Source organism: Paramisgurnus dabryanus, chromosome 4 (genome assembly GCF_030506205.2).
Source record: "Paramisgurnus dabryanus chromosome 4, PD_genome_1.1, whole genome shotgun sequence".
Classification (NCBI taxonomy): Eukaryota; Metazoa; Chordata; class Actinopteri; order Cypriniformes; family Cobitidae; genus Paramisgurnus; species Paramisgurnus dabryanus.
In genome coordinates this window covers 30,189,057-30,212,932 of record NC_133340.1, presented here as the reverse complement: position 1 = coordinate 30,212,932, position 23,876 = coordinate 30,189,057, and the positions used below count along the sequence as shown (strand labels likewise).

Here is a 23,876-nt window from a genome sequence, read left to right as displayed (position 1 = left end):
TGACAGGTTCAGTCTTCTTAATGGGTTCCAGATTGAGATCACCATGGTTACTAAACAAAGAATTTGGGTTATTGAGATGTTTGTAATAAAGCTGCAGGTCTTTATCTCTGCTTTAGATTATCAAAACTACTGACTCAAGAGTTTTTGCTTCTTCTGGATGTGTTCAAATCAAACGTATAAGGGAATCTTATGTGGGCTTTAACTTTTTCTTTTCACTGACTCAATTCTGCTAGGAAACACCTCAATATTAAATCTGTTACTGTCCTGCATTAGTTTCATGTTAAATATCAATTTTTATTCAGAAATCTTTCACAGCACTGTTTTATTTTGACAGATCGACATCAGCGCTATATTCCAGTAAATGTGGTTTTGTTTGTTTTTTGGTCTCTTCATCACACACAGTTTTCCTGATGTTGTTTTATATTCGTTCACTCCTCCCCCTGTCTCTCTTCTTTCTCATTCGGTCTCACCCTCCCATCGACCAATCGGTTCATTGACCTCCTGTGTTTTCTGAGTGTTCCTCTAATGTAAGAGAGCTGTACGCTAACATCTGACCATGTCTTGGGTCTTCTGGAGGTTTTTGTGTTTATTTCTTATACACTGTGTGTCATCAGACGGTGAGTACAGAGGTCATCTTCACCTCATGTTTTCACACTCAATATATCTGACTGGAGCTTCAGTATTATTATTATTTGTGTGTTTATGAGCTAAAGATTTATTCCTTATTTCACATAAATGATTGTGGTGTAAGTCGATTGAAAGTTTAAAATTGTTACAGCAAACACGCAGCGAGTATTATTTCTGTGCTATCCACTTATTTCACAATACTGTGAGCAGCTTCAGTTGTGTGGTTGTTTTCTTCATCATGATGAATGATGTCATGGGATTCTTCAGTCTTTCTCCAGAGTCGTGATGCCAGTCAGGTTCTGAGCCGTCAGCGGCGTGCCAACACTATATTTGAGGAGCTGAAGAAAGGAAATATGGAGCGTGAGTGCATTGAGGAGCGATGTAGTTTCGAGGAGGCCAGAGAGATCTTTGAGGACGTTGGAAAGACGGTTGGTGGTTTTTGAAACTGAACTACAAGAGACTGCAACTCATGATCTTTTAACTTCTATATCTAAGTTCAATGTGTTGTTATTGTGTTAGTAATCCTTTAGTAACCCTAACCTGAATGACTTATATGTTTTCTTTCAGAATGAGTTTTGGCATGTATATTTTGGTAAGTGTGCATCATGATGGCTCCAGGTCTTAAAAAGTCAAACCTGGCAGGTCTTCATGAAAATCTTTTGCTGGTTTTGCAGATGGAGATGCATGCTTGTCTCAGCCGTGTCTCAACGGTGGCGTGTGTAAAGATGTGATCGGACCGTACACCTGTTACTGTCCCGCTGGGTTTAAAGGACAAAGCTGTGAGATCGGTAAAGCCGCACGCCACATTAACACCATCGGATGGTTAGGCTGTTGAATATATTAATATGTTGGGTTGTTACTGTGATTTGTGTTATAGTCATTCCGGAGCTATGTGAGTCTGAAAATGGAGGCTGTGAACATTTCTGTTCAGTGAAACAGAAAAATGTCGTCTGTTCTTGCGCCGACGGCTACAAGCTGGGATCTAACGGGAAGTCGTGTCAGTCCGACGGTAATATGATGTTTAGTATTTACCTTGGTAGATGATGAGGAGGTGCTTCAACACCAGTAACAATCTTTCTGTTTTAGATCCATTCAAATGCGGTTTTGTGTATCCTTCGAAGACCAGAAGCATCGACATATACACACCAAACAACACTGACACTGAAGATCCTGAGGAGCCAAACGTTGAGACTGAAAACTTAATGACCTCATCTGTCAATTACACTAACATCTTTGGATTAATCGATGAAGAGATCGTGAATCCAGTTGAGGAAGAGCCGATCTTACCAGAAGTGTCAGGGAAAGAAAGAATCGTGAGCGGAACGGATTGTCCTCCAGGAGAATGTCCGTGGCAGGTGCAGTCTTCCTCGTGATGATCTCTTTTCTCTCTCCTGTCGTCATGTAAAGATCTCATCTCATGTCAAAGTGTTTGTATGAATGTTTTCCCAGGCTCTTCTCATTAATGAAAATAACATTGGCTTCTGTGGAGGAACTATCTTAAATGAGTACTTCATCCTATCGGCTGCTCACTGTATGAATCAGTCTCTCTCTACTAGAGTGGTTGTAGGTATGTTCTTTTTACACGACTATCATCTACTGTATGTGTGAGTACTGCTCATATCATGGTTGAAGAACAGAGAGCTATGAATGAAGATGGATAGCATCTCTTCATTTCTTCTTTAGAGATGTTTTGATGTTTTCTTGAAGAATCTTTGAAAGTTTGACACAGAAGATGAAAGGAGAAACATTCGAGAAGCACATCTGAGAGCCTTTAGTGACCTTCAGAAGATTGATGTTCACAGTTGTTCCCCTGACAGGGATCCCTGAAACTGCGTGCACACTGCCAGCGACTTCGAATGTCTCTTTAAATGAGGTCATTAGGAGGCGTTCCTAATTCTGGTTATTCTAGTAACAATTATAAAGAAACAAGTAACTGTTCACTGCAGTTAGGTAGCGTGCACACCAAAGTGTTTATGTTTTCAATTGTTTCCAATGGAAGCGCTGCGCTTTTTCAAAATGCCAGCAGCTGGCAGTTTTGTCCGCGCTGATCACTGGTGCTCAGTGTATTTTCTGTGCTTAGCTCTGAGAACTGAGACTTGAAAAATGTTCAACATTGGGTGAAACTTTCAGCTCATCAATTTCACTTCTCACATTTGGTCATCAAATCACACTCGAGGAGGGGCGTGACAAATATTACAACAACCAACTGGCGCATCATTCAATGACTGATAAAAAAAGCTGGCAAGCACTTAAAGTCGTTTTCCGCCTGCCATTTTCAGCCGCTGAACTGATGAGAGACAAGTGACCTAAACTCTTTTGCACCATCCCCATTGGTAGACACTTCCAAAAGGCACTTATCATACGCTTACAATTTTATGCAAATAAAATTAAACTTTTCTCACTGGACACGTCCACTTCATGTCAGCAAAAGTTACCGACCCTTTCAGTGTTATCGCAAGTAGTCAAGCTTTCATCAGCATCACGTTGCTCTACTGTTGCTAGTTGGTGGCGATGTGCGCGTAGCTTGAAAGTAAAAACCATTTTATACAGTAAGTTACCCATCTCATTGTGTTTTTATGAATTGCTGTTTTTTCCTCTTAGGTGAATTTGACACGCTGGTCAACGAGGGTCGTGAAGCCATTCACAACATAGACAAAATTCTGATTCACATGAACTACGTTCCCGAAACATACCACAACGACATCGCCCTCATCAAACTCAACGAGTCCATCAAATTTACCAAATACATCATCCCGGCCTGCTTACCGCAGTACGACTTCGCCGAGCGCGTGCTGATGCGTCAGGATGACGGGATGGTCAGCGGGTTCGGACGTCTGCGCGAGGGTGGCCTTCCGTCCACCTTTCTGCAGAGGTTGACCGTGCCGTATGTTGACCGAGCGGTGTGCATCGAGTCAAGCAGTTTTAAAATCTCCCCGCGCATGTTCTGCGCAGGATACGACCAGGAGGCCAAAGACGCCTGTCAGGGCGACAGTGGCGGGCCGCACGTGACGCGTTATAAAAACACGTGGTTCGTCACAGGTGTGGTGAGCTGGGGCGAGGGCTGCGCAAGGAAGGGCAAATACGGCGTCTACACGCAGGTGTCCAAGTACATCAAATGGATCCAAAATGCCATCAGTAAATTCATGCCAAAGTCAGAATCTTCTGTAAAGCCGAAAGCCAAGAGAGATCTGTTGAGAAAAATACCTGTCTGGAGAGTCTGATGTTAAAGTCAATGTGTAACTGATTTGTTTTTGTAATCTTTCACCAAATGTAAAACATTTCCTATCATAAAGAGACGTAAGCTCAGATCATTGAATATTCTGTTGTGGGATGTGAATGTCTCGTCTCATATATTGATTAATACAACACAGAATGTCTTTCAGTAATTGTTCTTCAATATTGTGATGTTAAATGCACTTCAAGTCAAATGTATGTCCTAATGAGAAATAAACTTGAATGGCTTTTCAGCGATGACTTGAGTTTTTTCACAAACAGTACAGATGAAGAAGAGTTCAGAGATCAACATGTCTCATGTTTACAGATTGGAGTTCAGTTTAACTCAAACAAACACACAACAGCTCTGAGGTTTTAATATTTAACAGCTCAAACATAAAGTACAAGCACACATTCATGAATGTTAAGTCTCAACTGTTGATTTAATCTGGTATTTTATTCTTGTGGCAGACGATCTAAGTAGACATTTAAACAACACATGCAGGACATTCAGAAGTTGTTTTTTTATATTCGCTGTAAAAAAAATAATGCAGCACAGGCTATAGTTAAAACAACTTGGTTTTGCAAGTCATTTCAACCTACTATTTAAAGTTTTGACTGGTGATAAGTTGACATAAGTTGAAATTGACTCATTAAATGTATTAAGTTAAAGTAACATAAAAATATATGTTAATTTGATGTCATTTTTTACAGGGTTAGTACGTTTTAAATGTGAGGTAAAGCATTAACAGAAGCTCTTGAGATGTAGTGACTGTATTGATTTGTGGAGGTCAACGCTCCAGATGAAGATCTCCATTCATTATTTGGATTTCAGGTGGACGGCGTCAGGAAAATTTTGTGATGATGGGATCATTTGTGTGCTATTTTCTTTTACTGACACTCAACAGTTTTCAAGTCTTGTCGTTGGAGGATCACACCGGTAAGAAATCATCTCTGTGTGTTAAATAGATTCGTCTTAATGTTAACTGTGAGCAGCAGAAGCACCGACTGTTTAAGAATCAGTTCCTCAAACCTATAAAAAAATCCTCTGAAATTATTCAGCAGAAACTGATGCGTGTGTAGCTCAGATATACATGCAGACATAAAGATAATCTTTTAGTGTGTTTGTTTGTGTGTGCGTGTCTGTATGTGTGTGTGTGTGTGTGTGTCTATGCGTGTGTTGTCTGTATTCTGACATCCATCATGTCGTTCAGTATTTCAGCCGCCTCAAGAGGCCAACAGAGTTTTCCAGCGGCCCAGACGTGCTAACATGTTTTATCTGGAGGAGATACTGAAGGGAAATCTGGAGCGGGAATGTTTCGAAGAGAGATGCAATCGTGAAGAAGCCCGAGAGTGTTTCGAGAATGACCAGAAAACTGTGAGACATTATAGGACAAACATTTGTTTAGTAAAGATTATTTTGCTTCAGTTACTTTATCATTTATGATGGAAATGCAGAGTAATTCAACATCAAATAAATTTTGATCTTCTTCAAATAAATGTTATCTTCTTCATCTTCACATCTACAAAGGAAGAGTTTTGGAGTAAATATTATGGTAAGTATGGTTTCTGAACATCCAGTGAGTTTATGTCTCTATGTATGTGTTATAATACAGTAATGATCATTGATGTAGATGGAGACCAGTGCAGATCAAACCCATGTAGACATGGAGGAACGTGTCGAGATCTGATTGGAGGATACAGCTGTAAATGCACTGAGATGTACACCGGTGTAAACTGTGAAACAGGTGGGTTATACCGCACTGTTTGTGTTGATATAAAGATCTTCAGTATATTGTGTTATATCTATGATGATGTTTTGCAGATGTTTCTCAGTGTCCGACTGAAGGTCCGCTGGTCTGTGAGCATTTCTGCAGACCCACAGAAGGCTCGTATCGCTGTTTCTGTGCACAGGGATACACACTTCACAGCAACAAGAGAAACTGTTTACCTCAGGGTACAAATAGATCAGAAACAAACTTTATATTTGTACTGAAGTCACACACACAAGCTGAACTTTTATCTATTCAATTCATCCAGAATGAGAATGATCTGGATTATAATTTCTTTGATATGTGGTTACATTAATAAACTCAATGTTTGTAGTTCTAAACCCTTGTGGGACCTCAGAAAACTTCAACCAAACCAGCAGCAGTAACATCTTCTGTCCAGATGGACGCTGTTCATGGGAGGTTAGAGAAATCAATCTGACTACTACACATGCTGATCTTAGATCAGTTTATTGGTAGAAAATGATTCATACATTGAATCTGAGATGTTTGAGGTGTAATGAAAGGAGTAGTTCACATAAAAAATGTTTCCTATTGACTTGACCATAGTCATTTTTATTCCTACAATAAAAAAAGTTAATGTGACCCATTTTTGGGTTGGACTACTTCTTGAAGAGTGATGATGAGATTGTTCTTGTGTTGTGTTGTGTTGTGTAGGTGAAGTTTTTAAACACTGATGGTGATGTCATCTGTCATGGTGTGATTCTGGGCCAGAGGTCTGTACTGACTTCAGCTGTGTGTATGTCCATGGTGAAAGACCTCAACATCACTCTCAGTAGGTGCATTCAAACCAGAACATGTTGTTGTTTTTCCATTAGCAAACAGATCTGAGCTTCAAGTAACAGATAACTGAAAGAAACTAAAGCACCTGTGAACGTTTGTCATGTTTTCCTCTCTACGTGGAGTTTCAGCAGGTCGTCATTCAAACGTGAGTCTGCAGATTTCCAGCTGGACGCCTCACAAGAGGTTTGTGTCCGGTCAACTGGAGGATAATCTGGCCTTCCTCGTGCTGAAAGAGTCCTTACCACAGGAGATGGGTGTCATCCCATTGTGTCTCCCGGAGAAAGATTACAGCGAAAATATTCTGATGAGGAACGGCCGAGAAGGCGTGGTCATGGGTGGGGCCGGACACACCTACCTCTCACTGGATGACTGTCGAGAATTCCTCAACCTCACGTTCCTGATGACCAATAAGATGTTCTGCATGAAAAAGCAGAAGTCTGGTGTACCTGTGAAGTCCAAACCATTAAGAGAACACAAGAGGTGTGAAATAAAATCTGGGAGTCCAGTCGCTACGGTGGAGGGAAAAACGGCGTTCCTGACCGGAATCTCTCTGTCTGGTAGAGACTGTAAGGATGGACTCGTGTTTACTAAATTATCAAGATACCTGCACTGGATCCGTCCGCTTCGGCACGCCGCAGAGAAATGACAAAGATGACAAATGAATCGAATAATTAAACATTTCAATCATCATCTCAGGACACGTGTCAAGAAGTCGACACATCATGTTATACACAAATTTAATTAAAACACAAGCATTTCTTTTGACTGATAATGAAACGGATCAACTCAAATATCATTCACATGAATACGGTTTATTCAGATCTACTACTGCTCTTTGCATACTACTGTATATAGTATAGTAGAGAAGTATGCATGTTTGGATGGGTGGAGTCATTTGGTGACATTTGATTTCTGGACTGTTTGAGAGAAAAACTTTACATTACAGTTAAGAGAATTTAGGGGAATTTGTCTAATGGTCATGAAAATATAAATAATAATATAAAAATAACCCCCACAAGGCAACACAGATCTTTATGAGGCTGAAATATTTGTTTTATGATTCATTCACTGGTTTTCATCTCATTGGTTATATTGATGTAATTCACTGCAGTAGTAAATAAACACAGGCACATAGAAAAAAAGTGTTATGTTTATTTGAGAAAATCTGTAAAAAAAACAAGCAAAACGCAAAACAAAATGAGGACAAATGTAAAAGCTTCATGTGATTTTCACAGGTGCATTCTGGGAAGCGATGTCTATGATACAGTAGACAGTGGAGGAAAAGGATTCTGCTTGCTGACCACCAGTTTCTGATGCTGGTGTGAAATATAACCTTTAATGTGACCCTGAAGAGAGATAGGAATAATATCAAAACCTAAAACCAAAACATTACACAAGAAAATAACCCAAATACTGAAGAGTGACTGTATATAATAACCATGATGTTTGTTATCTCCTGCATTAGGGACAATTGAATCATTCACAAATAAAACCCAAACTCAAACTATAGACGACATCAGCCTTACGTATACAAAATCCAGACGTCACTTTGAATAAAAGCATTTTGCAATTTTACATTTATGCATTGAGCAGAGGCCTCTGAAGAGACATTTAGTACACAACAACAACAACAATTATATGAGTGATTTGTATAAAAGGGATGATTGAAATTTTGGGTTTGAAATCACTTCAGGGCTAATGATGTCCATAAGAAATGTGTCATGTGAATCTTACCATGTAAATGAGGTTTGCGAGGATGCATTGAACCTCATCAATGTCCACATCCTCCACCTTCATCATCTTCAGTGCCACGAGGAAGGCGTCTAGTGGCAGCTGATGGGTCTTCAGCAGATGATACCTGCAATAAGAGTCCAGCATGTGTTAAGTGTGTATGTGCTGCAGCTGTGTGTATGTGTGCACGAGTATGTTTGTGTGCACTTACACTTTCTTGAAGAGGTTCCTGTACGTGATGATCTTAAGTTTCTCGAGGATGAGGAAGATGCCGCAGCGGATGAAGAAGGTCTCGTGTTTGACCAGAGCCTCGTTCAGCAGCAGCAGGTTTCCTTCGCTGAAAATCACACAGACAAAAGATTCATGTTTATCATCACATCTTCATCACCTTCAGTCTGAACTGAACGTTTTCACCTCGTGTGCTTTACCTCACAGCCTTTGTGACATCAGCGAACTGCATGAGGTCATACTTTCTCAGCAGCTGATTGGTGGGCATGTGACCCTGTAAACAGATCGACAAGCCACCTCCGTCAGTTAATCAAATGAACTTAAATGAGCTCAAGAAATCTGAAACACATTTATATCTGTGCACTTACAGAAAATTAACTAACATCTCAGAAAAACTGGTAACCAATCAGAATCAAGTATTGTGTGATGCTCTACTGTAGATGAAGCTAAATAACACACACACACACACAAGCATTTACCAGCAGCATCTTGACAGGCAGCAGATAGATGAGAATGAGTCTCTTGTTTCTCTGACAGGAGCGATGACAGTGTGTGAAGGAGAAGCTCAGATATTCTTCAGCTGAGAACATCAACACATCATCAACAGTTAGAGCCTCATACAGACAGACAGACAGACATACAGACAGACAGACAGACAGACAGACAGACGGACGTCTTACCTGGTTTGAAGTCACTGTCAAACATTGCTTTCCTGCCCACATAATACTTGTACGTGACTCTTTGTGCCATGCTGTAGTCGTCCTTCAAGTTTGAGCTGTCGATGGCACGGATCAGAGGTTTACACAGGTGAAGCTTGTTGATCTGATACACAAACACACAAATCACAAATGTGTTAAAACGATACATCATGTGAAGATCATCTCAGAGGTCACAGGTCAGGACTTTTACCTTGAAATAGATTTTAAAGAGTTGATTGATCAGGAACAACATTCCCCATTTCTTAGAGTCATCAATGCCAGCTCGACTGAAACACACACACACACACACACACACACACACACACACACACACACACACACACACACACACACACACACACACACACACACACACACAACACTGTATTAGCATTCACACCTGCACATCCAGATGATCAGTTACACTAAAAAACTACTCATTTAAAATCAATCTGTAACATTAATCTTTTGTGGGTGTGTGTTTGTGTGTGTCTGTGTTGTAACTCACTTGTCACTGGCACAAACTCTGAAACAACTCATGAGCTGCTCAGCAGCTTTCTCTAGCATATCTCCAACCTTTCCTTTACTTCTCGCCTGCAACTGCTGCTCTGCCTGAAAGAACACCACACACACAACACAAAACAAAACAAAACACACGCACAACAAATAGACAGACACAGAGTTAGAGATACAGTGTTTTGGTTATAAATCCATAGATGACAGTGTTTAACTTACATTATTTGCAAATATCCTGAGGTCAAGGGTCACAGCGAACATTATGGGTAAAGCCCTGCGAAACACACAATGATCAGATGTAAACACAATGACTTCATCTCTGAGACATTGATGAGAAAAGTGAACATGAGATCTCACCAGTTCTCCTCTTTATGAGCTTGAAATGCTTTCAGAAATGATGTTCAGTAAAGTTAAGAAGAAACATCTCTGATATCATACACACACTTAAAAACACATCTCTACACACCTGTTGTGTCTCTTCTCTTACTACACATTTCATTTAATCTGACTGTATTATTTTAGATGTATGTGAATGAATGATGTCACAATTTATAACTCAATACATATAATGACAGAAGAGGATATTGCACCACAACAGTTTGGCACTTATACGCTTCCACAAAGTCATGATTAGAGACAGCAAACGTACATCTGCGAAAAAGAGAAAGTCAGATTAAGAGACGACAGAGGGTTCAAAAGGATCGGTAAGATGAAGCATGATGATGTCATAGTCACCTGAGATGTGCTGCTAGCATTTCATCATAGGGCGGCTCTAACAGCTGCTGACACTTCTCCTCTGGGTTTGACAACTGCAGACACAATCATCACTTATGTGTTTAAACAGATATTTACTAGTATATAAGAGTAAACACACACACACATCATAATCCAATAAACTCAGAGAGTCAACATGTAACATTATGAAAGATTATAAAGAGATGCACCTGCAGACGGGGATTGGCCACGTGTGGATGTTTAAATGACAACATCTCAGCACAGAAAGAACCATCTCTGTTCTCTATAGCCTCCACAACCTTCAAATAAAATAAAGTTGTTCAGAAGAAACTCATTTAACACAAAAATACACAAAATCATCCTTTCATCGGGTCATATGGTGTTAAACACGTGACTCACCTGCTGCAGGTATTGATTTATTGTAATATGAGCCATCTGTTATCTTCATGAATTACTCTGAAAAACACAGTTTACGTTGTTATTCAATGTTAATCAGCACAAAAACCTTTCAAAAAAGCTAATATTATATTAAAAGTATAATTAAAACCCAACACAAGTGTGAGGTGTACACAAGATCTACACAATATATCTATTCAATTAGAAATGAATATGAGTATGAGTATATAAATATTAACACGTGTATATGATATGAAGGTTATTTTATAACTCCAGTAATCATCGTATATGCTGATCGAGTTTTCCTTCATTCATTCATTTTTTGACACGCGAATTTCACCAAATGTCATATAAACAATAACTCATCTATAAATGTAATAAGTGCATTCATTTAAAATGAAATATAATATTTATTTACCTCAATTCATTCACATTACTGATGCGCGTGTACTTCACTGCCGAAGACCCCGCTGACGTCACACAGCACTTCCTGTTTACATCTTTGAACAAGCAGTTGATTTAGATCTGCACTTTCTATTAAAATAAATAATTATTTAAAATAATTCAGCATTATGTGCTTGATCTCAGAGCCTCTTCGTCTTTTTAAACTATTAAGAATCAATTAAAAGTTTTCCTATTATAAATGTAAAAATGTTTGTAACCCTAGTGCCAGGAGTTCAAATGTCATAGAAAAAGTGTTCATGAAGAAAAAAAAATGTTCTTATATTTTTAACAAAAGTGTAAAATACCTAATATTGCATGTATTGTATATTAATCTATTTGATTTTTTTTATATATTTTCATGTAAAATATTGCGGTTTTTTGTGTTTGACGATGGGACTTTTATCCAACCGGAAGCTGCAGATTCGTTGTTTGCCATTTTCTTGTTATGATTGTCGCTGAGGATCAGTAATGAATGTGTATGAAGTTTTGTAGGATGATTATATGATGATTATCTGTGTATTTCTCTCTATGTGTGTGTTAACAGCAGCCGGTCTGTATAAACCTTCTTATTTCTTCTCTTTAACTAACAGCTAACGCGAGACTTCAACTTCACTGACAGATCCTTGAGATTGAATAAACTATTATTATATATTATTATGAGTGTCTTTTAAAGATCTGATGATGGCGGAAGATCTTCAGAAATCAAACTTTAATGGACTCACTAAAACAACTAAAAGCGGATCGTCTAAGAAATTGATTATTAAAAACTTTAAAGGTGAGTTTCATAAATTGACGCATTATAAACGTATATAAATCTGTGTCTTTGCATGATCAAGGTGAGTGTGTTGTTTACAGTGTTATTCACTTGCACATCATGACTGACTGGATTTTAAAATGTTTCAGTCAAACCTAACTTAAATACAAAATAACCATAGCACTCGGATCTCTCTCAGGTCTGGTCTGTCTGTTTCATTGAGTATTTGAGGTAGATTTGAATGTCACAGACAGACAGATGAACAACATGTCTTACACTCTGTGTGTGTGTTTCTGTGACAGACAGGCCGAAGTTGACAGACAGCTACACTGAAGACACGTGGCTGAAGCTTCGAGATGCTGTTGGTGCCATTCAGAGCAGCACATCCATCAAATATAACCTTGAGGAACTTTATCAGGTCTGACCATTTAATTTAACCTCAATACTTATAGAAATAACTTCAGCATTGTTTCTCAGGGTGGGTGTGCTTGTAAAATAATAAAAGATCACCTATCAAAAACATATTTAACCCTGCTGACAGCTAGACAAACTGTGTCACGCGTTATTTATTTATTTATTTATTTATTTATTCATGATAAAGATAACACACACACACACAAATGTGTATATTGAATGCACTGTAAGGTAGAGCAGTGGTTCCCAAACCCTTTCATTTTGCATCCCACTTAGACAGGACCCACCATAATGTATTTTATAGAAATATGCAGAAAAAATATATTTAGAAATTTGTTCTCTTTTAGAGAAATGTATTTTATATTTTCATTGTCATTTCATTAATTAAATGTAAGTTTAATTACAATCCCAAAATACCTGATATCAAAACTATTGTCATTAATAGGACACAAACACTTTTTTGTGTCATTCACTACAACATCCAAGTGACTTTGCCTGAGCCACCGGATCCCACAGTTTGAAAACCTCTGCTTTAGACAAAAGTGTTTGCCAAATGCATAAATGTAAAGATCCATGATTGTTAAATGTCTATGATGAAACACACAAGTTCTTGTGACATCAGCACACGTGTGAGGAGTTTCTAACGTTGTCAGTTTAATTCAGGAATATTAAACATCATTGCAATGACACCGAACAATATTGGCTGAAATATAATGTATGTGTTGTTTCATAGAGACACAAAGCAGCACATATTCATAATGTGGTGATTAAACAATGTTTAAAGAAAATCTCCCCATATCTGAACTAGAAAGCCTTTTTTATTTCTTATATTTATTGACTACTTGTTTTCTTCCAGGTGTGCTGAAATATAAGTACCCATAATCCTTTTTCTCTCTCTGACACACACAGGCTGTGGAGAATCTGTGTTCATATAAAGTCTCACCCATCTTATACAAACAGTTACGTCAAGTTTGTGAAGAGCACGTTCAAGCTCAGATCCATCAGTTCAGAGAATATCCTTCATCTGTGTGTGTTTGTGAGCTGTTGGTTTTGATGATGTTGTTTCGGTTCTATCAGCTGATATTTGGATGAATATTTCACCACTAGATGCTGCTGTAATCTCTTGCACAGAAACACCAGGAGGAAACAGCAGACATGTTTGTTTAGACTTTGTTATCAGAATTGTTGGATGTCCACAATAATACTTTTGTTATTATCAGATCATCAGTGATGTATGAATGTCAGCTTTAAGACCCTTAACAGCATCTCACAGAGTCTCTGGATAACCTCTCGTTCCTGAAGAAGATGAACCGATGCTGGCAAGACCACTGCAGACAGACGGTATGAGACAAACAGAGGGGCTGATGGGAAGAACTCTGAGAAATGATAGACACTTATAGGGAAAAAGAGATTCTTATTATTGTGTGTGTGTGTGTGTGTGTTATTCTAGATCATGATTCGCAGTATTTTCCTGTTTTTGGATCGGACGTATGTGCTTCAGAACGCACTTCTTCCCTCCATCTGGTGAGTTGACCTATCAGAGTTGTTTCCAGTGATGATGCGCTTTGCGTTACTATAGTAACACGCGCGTGTTGTCAGGGATACGGGGCTGGAGTTGTTCCGGACACACGTCGTGAGTGACGGCTGCGTTCAGAGTCGCACGGTGGACGGCATCCTGGAGCAGATTGAACGCGAGCGCAACGGAGAGACGGTGGACAGGAGTCTGCTGCGGAGCTTACTGGGCATGCTCTCTGACCTGCAGGTGATTGGCCACAAAAGACCGTGATGTCATACTGATGGAGATAGGTGTATGCTGTGATCCTCAGGACTTCAATATTGTCCACTATTTCTAAACGAGTCTGATCAAAGAATGCCGTAAGATAAACATGTTAAAGATTGATAGAGTTCGACTTCATGTTTCAAGGTTTTTTATTGTAAACACAGCTGAAAAGTATTTAAAAGTAAGTTAAAGCCTAGCTGAGATGAAACGGTGTTTAATATTATGACGTGTGTTCAGGTGTATACGGAGTCTTTTGAGCATCGTTTTCTAACCGAGACGGAGCGTCTGTACGCCGCTGAGGGTCAAACGCTCATGCAGGAGAGAGAGGTGAGGATCAATCAGGTCCAGACACAAACGCTCAACATGAAATGTGTGTATTTATGAAGAAGTGTTTCTTCTGTCTGAAGGTTTCAGAGTATCTGCATCATGTGGCACGACGACTGGAGGAAGAGAATGATCGTGTCATCAGTTACTTAGATCACAGCACACAGTAAGAACACACACTCATGCATTTTTATCTCAAACTCAATGCAAGATGAAGATGTGATCTGGGGGTTTTGACAGACCTTGAAACACTTACAGCAGAATCTGATGAGAAATATTGTAGTGAGTTTGTTGACCTGACTGCTTAAATCTGTGATGACAGCAATGATATCTTAATATTTCTATACTCATTGGTAATTGTTTAATTCTTTCTTTAGACTGCACATTAGTTCAGAAGTTGTCTTTCTATTTGTAATCTGAAAGTGAAAAAGTCAAAGTGACATATTTGTCAATGTATGGTAAAGCATGTGATGTGACCTCTGCATTACTAACCCATCCAGTGAGTAGTGAACACAGACACAGCCGGTGTAATGGGGGACTCGCTCAAGTGCACCTCAGTCACAACCTGCCGCCCTTGAAATCTATACATCATCTCATCATTCCTGTTGTTTTTACATTTTTTTTTTTTGTTCAGAGTTATTTTACATTTTGATTCAGTATTAAATGTTCTGTTGTCTGTATTTTGTTCTAATATTAATTCATATGAATATTTAGTTTAGTGTTAAAAATATCAATATCATGTTAAAGTGACTGTCAGTATAATAACTGATGTGTCCTCCTGACAGGAAACCTCTCATCTCTACTGTGGAGAAACAACTGTTGGGTGAACACATGAACACCATCCTACAGAAAGGTACGTGTGTGTGTGTGTGTGTGTGTGTGTGTGTGTGTGTGTGTGTGTGTGTGTGTGTGTGTGTAGAGCAGTGTTTCTCAAACTTTTTCAGCCCAAGGACCACTTTACCTTCCAATTTTTTTCTGAGGACCACCTAACAGAATTCGACTCTAACACGCCCCCAAAAAACAACAAAATAGGAAGGATAAGCTACATTTAAGTTTAATATGCTGACTAACTGTTTTAAGTCAAAAACTAATTTTTAAACACAAATGCAATGCTATGTTCAGAAATTATTATATGAATTTTATTTCATTTCAAAAAGTAAATGTGAAATGAGTTGCAGCACAAACTGCACATGTGAAAAAAAACCCTGCAATTAAACATACTGTAACAGCCTAGGTCCCACTTAATGTCATTCCAAAGAGATGGTGGGTATATGAAGTTTATCGTTGTAACAATGGTAACAATAAAATGCTGAAAAAAAATAATGTCCAACATCACTGAAATTACAAGGATTTTACACATGAAACAAAAACTAGTACATTACAAAACTAATAGATCTGTGGATTTTAGCTGTTTTCAGTTGATGCTTGATCTTTTCTTTTGACTCCTCGTTTAGCCACCGATCCATTTTTATGTTATTAAAACAAAATGGCAAGAACTGATATCGCAGTTTCACAAGTGCATTAAAAATCTACTTAAATAAGTGACGATTGTATAAACACTTGCCTAGTTTAGGTCATCTTTTGGCAAACCACTGGGGGGGTTTGGTGGACCACTAGTGGTCCATGGACCACACTTTAAGAATTACTGGAGTAGAGTAATTATGATTGTTTGTTTGTTATATACATACATACATACATTAACATATTATTAGACCTGTTGTGATGATGACTATATCCACACATTGCATGATAAGTGCCATGGTGTTTATGTGTGTGTGTGTTTTACACACTGAAGAGTGGGACACACAGCTTAGGGTCCACATGTTTACACACACACACAGACACACACACACACACACACACACACACACACACACACACACACAGACAGACACACACACAGAGACAGAGAAAGGGAGAGCGAGCGGACAGTGAAGAGAGCGTTACTCAAGCTGAAATGTTGTGTTTTTCTGGTGAATACAAACAGTTTGAAAGAATAAATCTGACTGGAATTGGTTTCAATGCTGCAACCCACATCTCTAACGTGAGGATAAGAAATAAACGTAAACTAACCAGCATCTCTACTCTGTTCAGGCAATGAAAGGGTTATACAAATAAAAAGTCATCAGAACATAATCATAATATCAAGGGTTTAGGTGACCGCACAGATGCCATCAGAGTAAAACTCGACTAAAAAAATAAACCCTGTGAACACTCAACAATCACTATTAGCTGTTTAAAATTGAAATGCATATTTGATCATATTTATTTATGTTTTAAAATATTTAGAATATTCTTTTTTTTCTTACATTTCAATTTTATATTAATATTTCATATTTTTCATCATCTAAGTTGTGTAGAAAGTTGTTCTTGAATTATTATGCTATTTCTGGGGGAATTAATCCATATATGAAAAGTAGCTAAGGCGACAGGTCTACATGTTATCACTATTCAATCAGTTCAACTGTGTTAAATAGCACAATGTACATACTTTTTGTGTGTGTGTGTGCGTGTGCGTGTGTGTGTGTGTGTGTGTGTGTGTGTGTGTGTGTGTGTGTGTGTGTGTGTGTGTGTGTGTGTGTGTGTGTGTGTGTGTGTGTGTGTGTGTGTGTGTGTGTGTGTGTGTGTGTGTGTGTGTGTGTGTGTGTGTGTGTGTGTGTGTGTGTGTGTGTGTTTCAGGTCTCAAAACACTGTTGGATGAGAACCGTGTGACAGAATTGACTCTGTTGTATCAGCTCTTCAGTAAAGTAAAGGGAGGTCTCAGCGTTCTGTTGCAGTTCTGGAGAGACTACATAAAGGTACAAACACACACAGCACACATACACAACACACACATACACAACACATGTATCCTGCAATGTGACTGACAGTTGATTTATTTATGAGACGACTATAAGAGATCAGATTTGATGTTCAGACAAAGCTCTTCAGGCCAATTCACACGGTAAGCGGCGGAATCACTGCGCGGCTTCAGCTTTTCTCGTGTAGTGGAAGCGTTTTGTGCAGCATTCAGTGGAAATCTGTTTATCTTCAACAGCACCTGCCATTAAGAGTCTTGTCTGTAAAAGGGACAGGATTTTGGGTGCACAAGCAAGGAGTGTGGACCAACTCCGCTTCACCTCTGTTACCGCCCCCGTTTTGCCACTTGTCTCCTGTTGAAAAAGAACTAAACACTCGCGGTTGCCGCGTACGGTGTGAAACAGCCTTTAGACGTCTGTGTCATTCGTGTATATCTGTGCTGTATTATGAAGTGATGTTTATCCTGCAGAACTTTGGTGGAGAGATTGTGAGTTCTCCAGAGAAAGATAAAGAGATGGTTCAAGATCTTCTGGACTTTAAAGATAAGATGGACAATGTGACGCAGTGTTGCTTCCAGAGGAACGACACCTTCATCAATGCTATGAAAGAAGCCTTCGAAAGCTTCATTAACAAGAGACCCAACAAACCAGCTGAGCTCATTGGTCAGTGTGTACACAGCAGCACATACACAGATGATCACACATGTGTTTTTGTGTATTGTGTGGTTCTGACACAATCTTGTTGTGTGTTTGTCTCTTTAGCTAAGTATGTTGACTCTAAACTCCGTGCTGGAAACAAAGAAGCCACAGAAGAAGAGCTGGAGAGAATCCTGGACAAAATTATGATCATATTCCGCTTTATTCATGGTAAACTATATGTGTGTGTGTGCGTGCGTGCGTGCGTGCGTGCGTGCGTGCGTGCGTGCGTGCGTGCGTGCGTGCGTGCGTGCGTGCGTGCGTGCGTGCGTGCGTGCGTGCGTGCGTGCGTGCGTGCGTGCGTGCGTGCGTGCGTGCGTGCGTGCGTGCGTGCGTGCGTGCGTGCGTGCGTGCGTGCGTGCGTGCGTGCGTGCGTGCGTGCGTGCGTGCGTGCGTGCGTGCGTGCGTGCGTGCGTGCGTGCGTGCGTGCGTGCGTGCGTGCGTGCGTGATCAAATGTCAGTCAGGTAACAGAGTAACGTGTGTGTTGATGTTTTCTGCAGGTAAAGATGTGTTTGAGGCTTTCTATAAGAAAGATTTGGCCAAACGTCTGCTGGTTGGGAAAAGCGCCTCAGTGGATGCTGAGAAGTCCATGCTGTCCAAACTCAAACACGGTTTGTTCTGATCTCACACACAGACGTGCTCTGATTTCTGATTGGTCATCAGACAGTGAGGAAAGGCAGGTTACGACCACATAAGAAGCACTAGGGTCACATGAGCATGTGAACAGGAAGTAAATGCACAGCTTTGGTTAAGTTGGTCTTGAAGCAAGGATGTTCATTTCAGTTCATGTTTCCCACCGACAACCGCAGCTTGTTAAGTAAACATTAACCGTTAACTGATATGATTTTAATATTCAAATGTCATTGACTATAAATACCATTGATGGTTGTCTGTGACCCAGTAAAAAGAATACAAACATTTGATTTAATGTGAAGGTTCAAACAGCAGAACCAGGATTCAATATCAGATCATTAGATTATCAAAGAGTACACCATCAGTACAGAGGATTCTTATCCAGAGTGTCTCTACAAACCTTGGGATCAGACTCTCTGTGATAAGACTCCGCAGCAATACTCTCTGAGATCAGATTCCGCTATCAGACTCTCCGCTATCAGATTCTCCGCGATCAGACTCTCCGCGGTAAGACTGTCTGCAATAAGATTCTCCGCAATAAGACTCTCCGGGATCAGACTTCATGATAAGACTCTCTGGGACCAGACTCCGTGGTAAAACTCCCCACAATAAGACTCTCTGTGATCAGACTTTGTGAAAATAATAAGACTCTCTGGTATTAGACTCCGTTATAAGACTCTCCGTTAAAAGACTCTCTTTGATCAGACTCCATGATAAGAATCTCTGTGATCAGAGTATGCAGTAGCTGCTACATAAAAACACCAAAGCTGTAGGTTTTGTTCTAAGTAAACACAAACTCATTCAATCAAACTTAATATAAAATTGTCATGCACTTTGAATCTGCCTAATGAATCAATGGTTAAAACGTGTCTGTGTGTGTGTGTGTTTGTGTGTGTGTGTGTGTGTGTGTGTGTGTGTGTGTGTGTTTGTGTGTGTGTGCGTATGCGTGTTATAGAGTGTGGAGCAGCGTTCACCAGTAAACTTGAAGGCATGTTTAAAGACATGGAGCTCTCCAAAGACGTCATGATCCAGTTTAAACAGGTGTGTATATAAACAACTACACACACACACACACACACAATGTAAAATATCTATGAACTTGATTGTGTTCACACTGTGATGTTTATCATTTGAGCTCATCACACGTGGTTTGACAAAGTGTTGAGAGGATTGGTGCCAGCGGTCACAGGAGATTTGTGTGTGTGTTTGTGTGTATGTGTTTGTGTAGTACATTCAGAACCAGACTGATTCCAGCAGCATCGAGCTGACCGTCAACATTCTGACCATGGGTCACTGGCCCACATACACACCAATGGACGTCCATCTGCCCACAGAGGTGTGTGCGTCTGTTTATAGTAATGAAACGGACAGATGCAGGACTAACAGTGTGTTAACAGTGTGTGTGTCTGTGTGTGTGTGTGTGTGTGTGTGTGTGTGTGTGTGTGTGTGTGTGTGTGTGTGTGTGTGTGTGTGTGTGTGTGTGTGTGTGTGTGTGTGTGTGTGTTGTGTTATCAGATGCTGAAGCTTCAGGAAGTGTTTAAGATCTTCTATCTGGGGAAACACAGTGGGCGTAAACTACAGTGGCAGCCCACACTGGGTCATGCGGTGCTAAAGACTGAGTTTAAAGAGGTAAACACAAATACACAAATACACAATGACAACAATGTTTGTATATTAAATAACTGAGTGCTAATGCATATTAATGAAATACTTCATCTCAATTGATTATTTTCTCTGTAAACCACAAACCTAACTTGTCAAATGTGTGCGTGTGTGTGTGTGCGATTGTGTGTGTGTGCTTGTGTGTGTTTGTGTGTTCAGGGTAAGAAGGAGCTTCAGGTGTCTCTCCTGCAGACTCTTGTCCTGCTGATGTTTAATGAGACGGATGAAGTGACAGTGGAGGAGATGCAGACAGCCACAGGCATCGGTACACACAAACACACAAACAAATACACACACAGTGTTTGTACAGTGAAATATTAATATGTCAAATATGTCATGTGACCTGTCGTTGTCTGTGAGTGAATGTGTTTGAAGTGAATCCTGATCTTGTGTTTGTGTTTGTGTTGATTAGAGGACACTGAGCTGAAACGCACACTTCAGTCTCTGGCCTGTGGGAAAGCTCGCGTTCTTAATAAAACTCCTCGTGGGAAAGACGTAGAGGACGGAGATCGCTTCAGCTTCAACAGCGACTTCAGACACAAACTCTTCCGCATCAAAATCAATCAGATTCAGATGAAGGAAACGGTGAGTTTATAAACAACACAGATGATCTCACAACTGTTGTGATGATCTGTAATGATGCTGTGTGTGTTATCAGGTTGAGGAACAGGTCAGCACCACCGAGCGAGTGTTTCAGGACCGTCAGTATCAGATCGATGCTGCTGTGGTCCGGATCATGAAGATGAGAAAGACCTTGAGCCACAATCTCCTCGTGTCTGAACTCTACAACCAGCTGAAGTTCCCTGTGAAGGTGATTCTCACTCAAATCTTACACATGTCATGATGGTGATGATGATGATGATGATGGTGGTGATGTTGATGATGTAGATGTATTATAGGTAAGGAAATAATGTATGACAGGCAGTTAAATTATTTAAGAATAATGTGGCAGCTAGAAATGCAGCACAACGTGAATCAGAGTCATTTGACAGCTCAGTTGTGCGTTTATAAAAAATATCAACACCTGTGGAAGATTTCTCAACCAATCAGAATAAAGCAGACCTTTATGTATAACATAAAATGAAGAACAACTGCACACTGTACTTAGATTGTGCTGTCTAGGAATTTCTTCCATGTCTTCTAGAATTTCCACCTGAAATATGAGGAATATTAAAACAGTGATTTCCAGGAAGGTGATGTCATTTCTACAGTGAATGTTTGTTTTGTTTTAAAGATTTCATCTGTTAGTAATGAGGGCAACCAAAACATGCATTTAATCTTCTTCAGAAAACTTCCCATAATTACCTGTAGTATAATAATAATAATACATTTTATTTGAATTGCACTTTATATTTAACAATCTCAAAGTGCTACAGAATAACAGTCTAAAACCAATCTAAAACAGACTAAAGTTACAAGAAGCAAACATTTGAATATATAAGAAGCAGTTTAAAAGAAAGCTTTTTTAAAAAGAAATGTTTTGAAGTTTTTTTTAAAAAAAACATCTGTAGTCTGCGGAGCCCTCAGGTGGTCAGGGAGAGCGTTCCACAACCTGGGGACAGCCGATAAGAAGCCCCTATCACCCATGCTGCAGAGCTTGGTTCTGGGGGTTTGAAGAGTGTTGTGCTGATGTAATGACGGTTGTTGTTTCCAGCCTGCAGATCTGAAGAAGCGTGTGGAGTCTCTCATCGATCGGGATTATATGGAGCGGGATAAAGAAAACCCCAACCAGTATCACTATGTGGCTTAACATCAAGATTGTGTCCCAGATGCCGGTGTGATCCGGAGCTCCGTTGTGATTCTGGACGTTTGCTTTATATCCTCATGATGATGATGATGAGCAGAAGACTTTAAGCTCTCAGTTTTCTAAAGTGACTCCGGCATACAGACACAGTTACATTGTGAATGATTTTCACTAAAGATGCACTTTTTCTTTTCTTTTAGTTTAGTTTAGTTGAGTTTGTGTGATCAGTTGTGTCTTGTTATGGGTCATTTTGAGTTTTATGTCCCATAAGTTAATGTGACTTTTGTGACCAGCTGCACCCATGCTGCACAGCTCATCAGTCACACAATCAGACAGCCCAAATCTTACACACACACACACACACACACACACAAACACACTGAGACACACACACACACACACACACACACACACACAGTCAGCTAGTGTGAGTCATTATAGCCATATAAGACATGATGATGGGACAGAAATGATTCGTTGTGTGAGTTTGTTTGTCAGTCATTATCTGTCTTTTGATTGACAGCTGTCACTTACAATGTTTTGTAGAGAAGAGATTCTATTCTTTGTAAGCGAGTAAAGGCATAAAAAGGAAATTAAAGTATATTTAATTAATGTTGTTATGTCATGTACAAGTCACACTCACCCAAATACTTTAAATCATCATTGGTTAAGACTTCATTTCAATACTCCACACTTTAGATATTTGACTAACTATAAGTAACTTGTCAGTTAGCTGTCAGTCATTAGAGTAGTTGTAGTCAACTAACACTTTATTGTGAGGATTCTCAAACAGACATTCAACTGAATTTACATCTACATGTTATCTTACTCTACTAACCTGAACAGTCTACTAATACTGTTATGAGAGTTAGTTAACATGTAGTTGTAGAGTTACTTGTAATTAGTTGAATGTGGACTATCTCTTTTATTGAAATGTGTATTTTAATATGAAGAGGTTATAATAATAATAATAATAATAATGCAGAAACACTAGCAGGATGAATAAATCCTTCACAGTTCGGTGTTATTAGTTGCATTACAGGAGGTGAAGATGTTTTCATGATTTTTAACCTCTTGATGGTTTTAAAAGTTCTTCATTCTTCTAAGTATTTCTTTGGGCTGACAGAGACTCACAGTCATATATTCATCTGTCTGTATGTATGTTTAAACACTGATGCTTTCATTCTCCACACTAATGTGATTTTCTGCCTCATTCACAGAGTAATTTCTTAAAGAAACAGAGAGAGAGAGAGAGAGAGAGAGAGAGAGAGAGAGAGATGGGTTGTGTTTGTGTACCGCTGTCAAATAACTGCGCTATTTCACCTCTGACCTCCAAACACATCACATTCATCTGAACACACTTTAACTCTCTGTTAGTCTAAACATCATCTGAAGGACTCATTTGAATATCTTAAAGGAATGAAAATACTGTCATCATTTACTCACTCTCAGGTTGTTATAAATGTCTTTGTTCTGATGAAGATATTTTGAGGAATGTTTGTAATCAAACCGATCAGAGGCCCCATTCACTTTTATAGTAGGAATAACGAAGACCATGGAAGTGAATGGGGCTCATGAACAATTTGTTAACAAACATTCCTCAAAATATCTTCCTTTGTAATCATCATAACAAACAAATTTAAACAACATGAGAGTGGTAAATGATGACAGAATTGTATTTTTGGTTGAACTGTCTCTTTAATCTCATTATCATAGTGAAGTATGGAGGCATTGAGGGGCATAAACTGAAGTCTTGATGCGAGGTTTGTAGGTGTATGATTACAGGAAATCACACATTGACTCATGTTAAGATATGAGCATGTGTGTGTGTGTCTGTGTGAAAGTCTCTATAGTTTATCTTCAGTAGAACGATGAGCACTCGTGGTCTTCAAACCAAACCGTTTCCTGT

The 23,876-nt window shown here is 39.4% G+C and overlaps 4 protein-coding genes across 5 annotated transcripts; 3 read left to right on the top strand and 1 right to left on the bottom strand.

Annotated features, from left to right (window-relative positions):
• The first annotated feature begins 459 nt into the window (after nucleotides 1-459).
• f10 (coagulation factor X) lies at nucleotides 460-4,094 on the top strand. Its single transcript, XM_073814382.1, has 8 exons — nucleotides 460-617; nucleotides 895-1,055; nucleotides 1,195-1,219; nucleotides 1,302-1,415; nucleotides 1,505-1,636; nucleotides 1,714-1,982; nucleotides 2,077-2,194; nucleotides 3,229-4,094. Exons 1-8 carry the CDS (start codon nucleotides 557-559, stop codon nucleotides 3,846-3,848), a joined length of 1,500 nt encoding a protein of 499 aa, XP_073670483.1. The 5' UTR covers nucleotides 460-556; the 3' UTR covers nucleotides 3,849-4,094.
• A 581-nt stretch (nucleotides 4,095-4,675) lies between these two features.
• Nucleotides 4,676-7,481, top strand: prozb (protein Z, vitamin K-dependent plasma glycoprotein b). Its single transcript, XM_065254016.2, has 8 exons — nucleotides 4,676-4,780; nucleotides 5,055-5,218; nucleotides 5,372-5,396; nucleotides 5,475-5,588; nucleotides 5,666-5,797; nucleotides 5,947-6,032; nucleotides 6,288-6,405; nucleotides 6,536-7,481. Exons 1-8 carry the CDS (start codon nucleotides 4,702-4,704, stop codon nucleotides 7,057-7,059), a joined length of 1,242 nt encoding a protein of 413 aa, XP_065110088.1. The 5' UTR covers nucleotides 4,676-4,701; the 3' UTR covers nucleotides 7,060-7,481.
• A 67-nt stretch (nucleotides 7,482-7,548) lies between these two features.
• Nucleotides 7,549-11,218, bottom strand: pcid2 (PCI domain containing 2). The gene is made up of 15 exons (XM_073814383.1): nucleotides 11,136-11,218; nucleotides 10,721-10,777; nucleotides 10,531-10,620; nucleotides 10,322-10,395; nucleotides 10,172-10,237; nucleotides 9,944-9,985; nucleotides 9,806-9,860; nucleotides 9,579-9,682; nucleotides 9,282-9,357; nucleotides 9,053-9,194; nucleotides 8,852-8,952; nucleotides 8,573-8,646; nucleotides 8,356-8,481; nucleotides 8,148-8,271; nucleotides 7,549-7,759 (listed from the first exon to the last, which is right to left on the bottom strand). Exons 2-15 carry the CDS (start codon nucleotides 10,754-10,756, stop codon nucleotides 7,670-7,672), a joined length of 1,200 nt encoding a protein of 399 aa, XP_073670484.1. The 5' UTR covers nucleotides 10,757-10,777; nucleotides 11,136-11,218; the 3' UTR covers nucleotides 7,549-7,669.
• A 336-nt stretch (nucleotides 11,219-11,554) lies between these two features.
• cul4a (cullin 4A) lies at nucleotides 11,555-22,579 on the top strand. 2 transcript variants are annotated; one of them, XM_073814381.1, is made up of 21 exons: nucleotides 11,555-11,637; nucleotides 11,752-11,936; nucleotides 12,218-12,333; nucleotides 13,239-13,343; nucleotides 13,602-13,670; nucleotides 13,780-13,853; nucleotides 13,929-14,091; nucleotides 14,347-14,436; nucleotides 14,517-14,599; nucleotides 15,219-15,286; nucleotides 17,113-17,231; nucleotides 17,702-17,894; nucleotides 17,994-18,098; nucleotides 18,429-18,539; nucleotides 19,517-19,602; nucleotides 19,790-19,897; nucleotides 20,077-20,190; nucleotides 20,383-20,488; nucleotides 20,636-20,808; nucleotides 20,882-21,034; nucleotides 21,878-22,579. In XM_073814381.1, exons 2-21 carry the CDS (start codon nucleotides 11,840-11,842, stop codon nucleotides 21,971-21,973), a joined length of 2,229 nt encoding a protein of 742 aa, XP_073670482.1. In that variant the 5' UTR covers nucleotides 11,555-11,637; nucleotides 11,752-11,839; the 3' UTR covers nucleotides 21,974-22,579. The 2 variants fall into 2 exon arrangements, with proteins under 2 accessions (XP_073670482.1, XP_073670481.1); XM_073814380.1 differs by having other exon boundaries at nucleotides 11,586-11,936.
• The last annotated feature ends 1,297 nt before the right edge of the window (nucleotides 22,580-23,876 follow it).

What these genes read in the sequence shown, in the direction of transcription:
- pcid2 (XM_073814383.1), bottom strand. Translation starts at nt 10,756, where the DNA reads ATGGCTCATATTACAATAAATCAATACCTGCAGCAG. An exon ending in ATGCTAGCAGCACATCTCAG is followed by an intron (nt 10,238 to 10,321) that starts GTGACTATGACA and finishes TCTTTTTCGCAG; the next exon opens with ATGTACGTTTGCTGTCTCTA. An exon ending in GCTCATAAAGAGGAGAACTG is followed by an intron (nt 9,861 to 9,943) that starts GTGAGATCTCAT and finishes TGTGTTTCGCAG; the next exon opens with GGCTTTACCCATAATGTTCG.
- prozb (XM_065254016.2), top strand. Translation starts at nt 4,702, where the DNA reads ATGATGGGATCATTTGTGTGCTATTTTCTTTTACTGACACTCAACAGT. An exon ending in GTTTTGGAGTAAATATTATG is followed by an intron (nt 5,397 to 5,474) that starts GTAAGTATGGTT and finishes TCATTGATGTAG; the next exon opens with ATGGAGACCAGTGCAGATCA. An exon ending in GAGAAACTGTTTACCTCAGG is followed by an intron (nt 5,798 to 5,946) that starts GTACAAATAGAT and finishes CAATGTTTGTAG; the next exon opens with TTCTAAACCCTTGTGGGACC.
- f10 (XM_073814382.1), top strand. Translation starts at nt 557, where the DNA reads ATGTCTTGGGTCTTCTGGAGGTTTTTGTGTTTATTTCTTATACACTGT. An exon ending in ACACTGTGTGTCATCAGACG is followed by an intron (nt 618 to 894) that starts GTGAGTACAGAG and finishes GGGATTCTTCAG; the next exon opens with TCTTTCTCCAGAGTCGTGAT. An exon ending in AGGACAAAGCTGTGAGATCG is followed by an intron (nt 1,416 to 1,504) that starts GTAAAGCCGCAC and finishes TTTGTGTTATAG; the next exon opens with TCATTCCGGAGCTATGTGAG.
- cul4a (XM_073814381.1), top strand. Translation starts at nt 11,840, where the DNA reads ATGATGGCGGAAGATCTTCAGAAATCAAACTTTAATGGACTCACTAAA. An exon ending in ACCTTGAGGAACTTTATCAG is followed by an intron (nt 12,334 to 13,238) that starts GTCTGACCATTT and finishes TGACACACACAG; the next exon opens with GCTGTGGAGAATCTGTGTTC. An exon ending in TACTTAGATCACAGCACACA is followed by an intron (nt 14,600 to 15,218) that starts GTAAGAACACAC and finishes TCCTCCTGACAG; the next exon opens with GAAACCTCTCATCTCTACTG.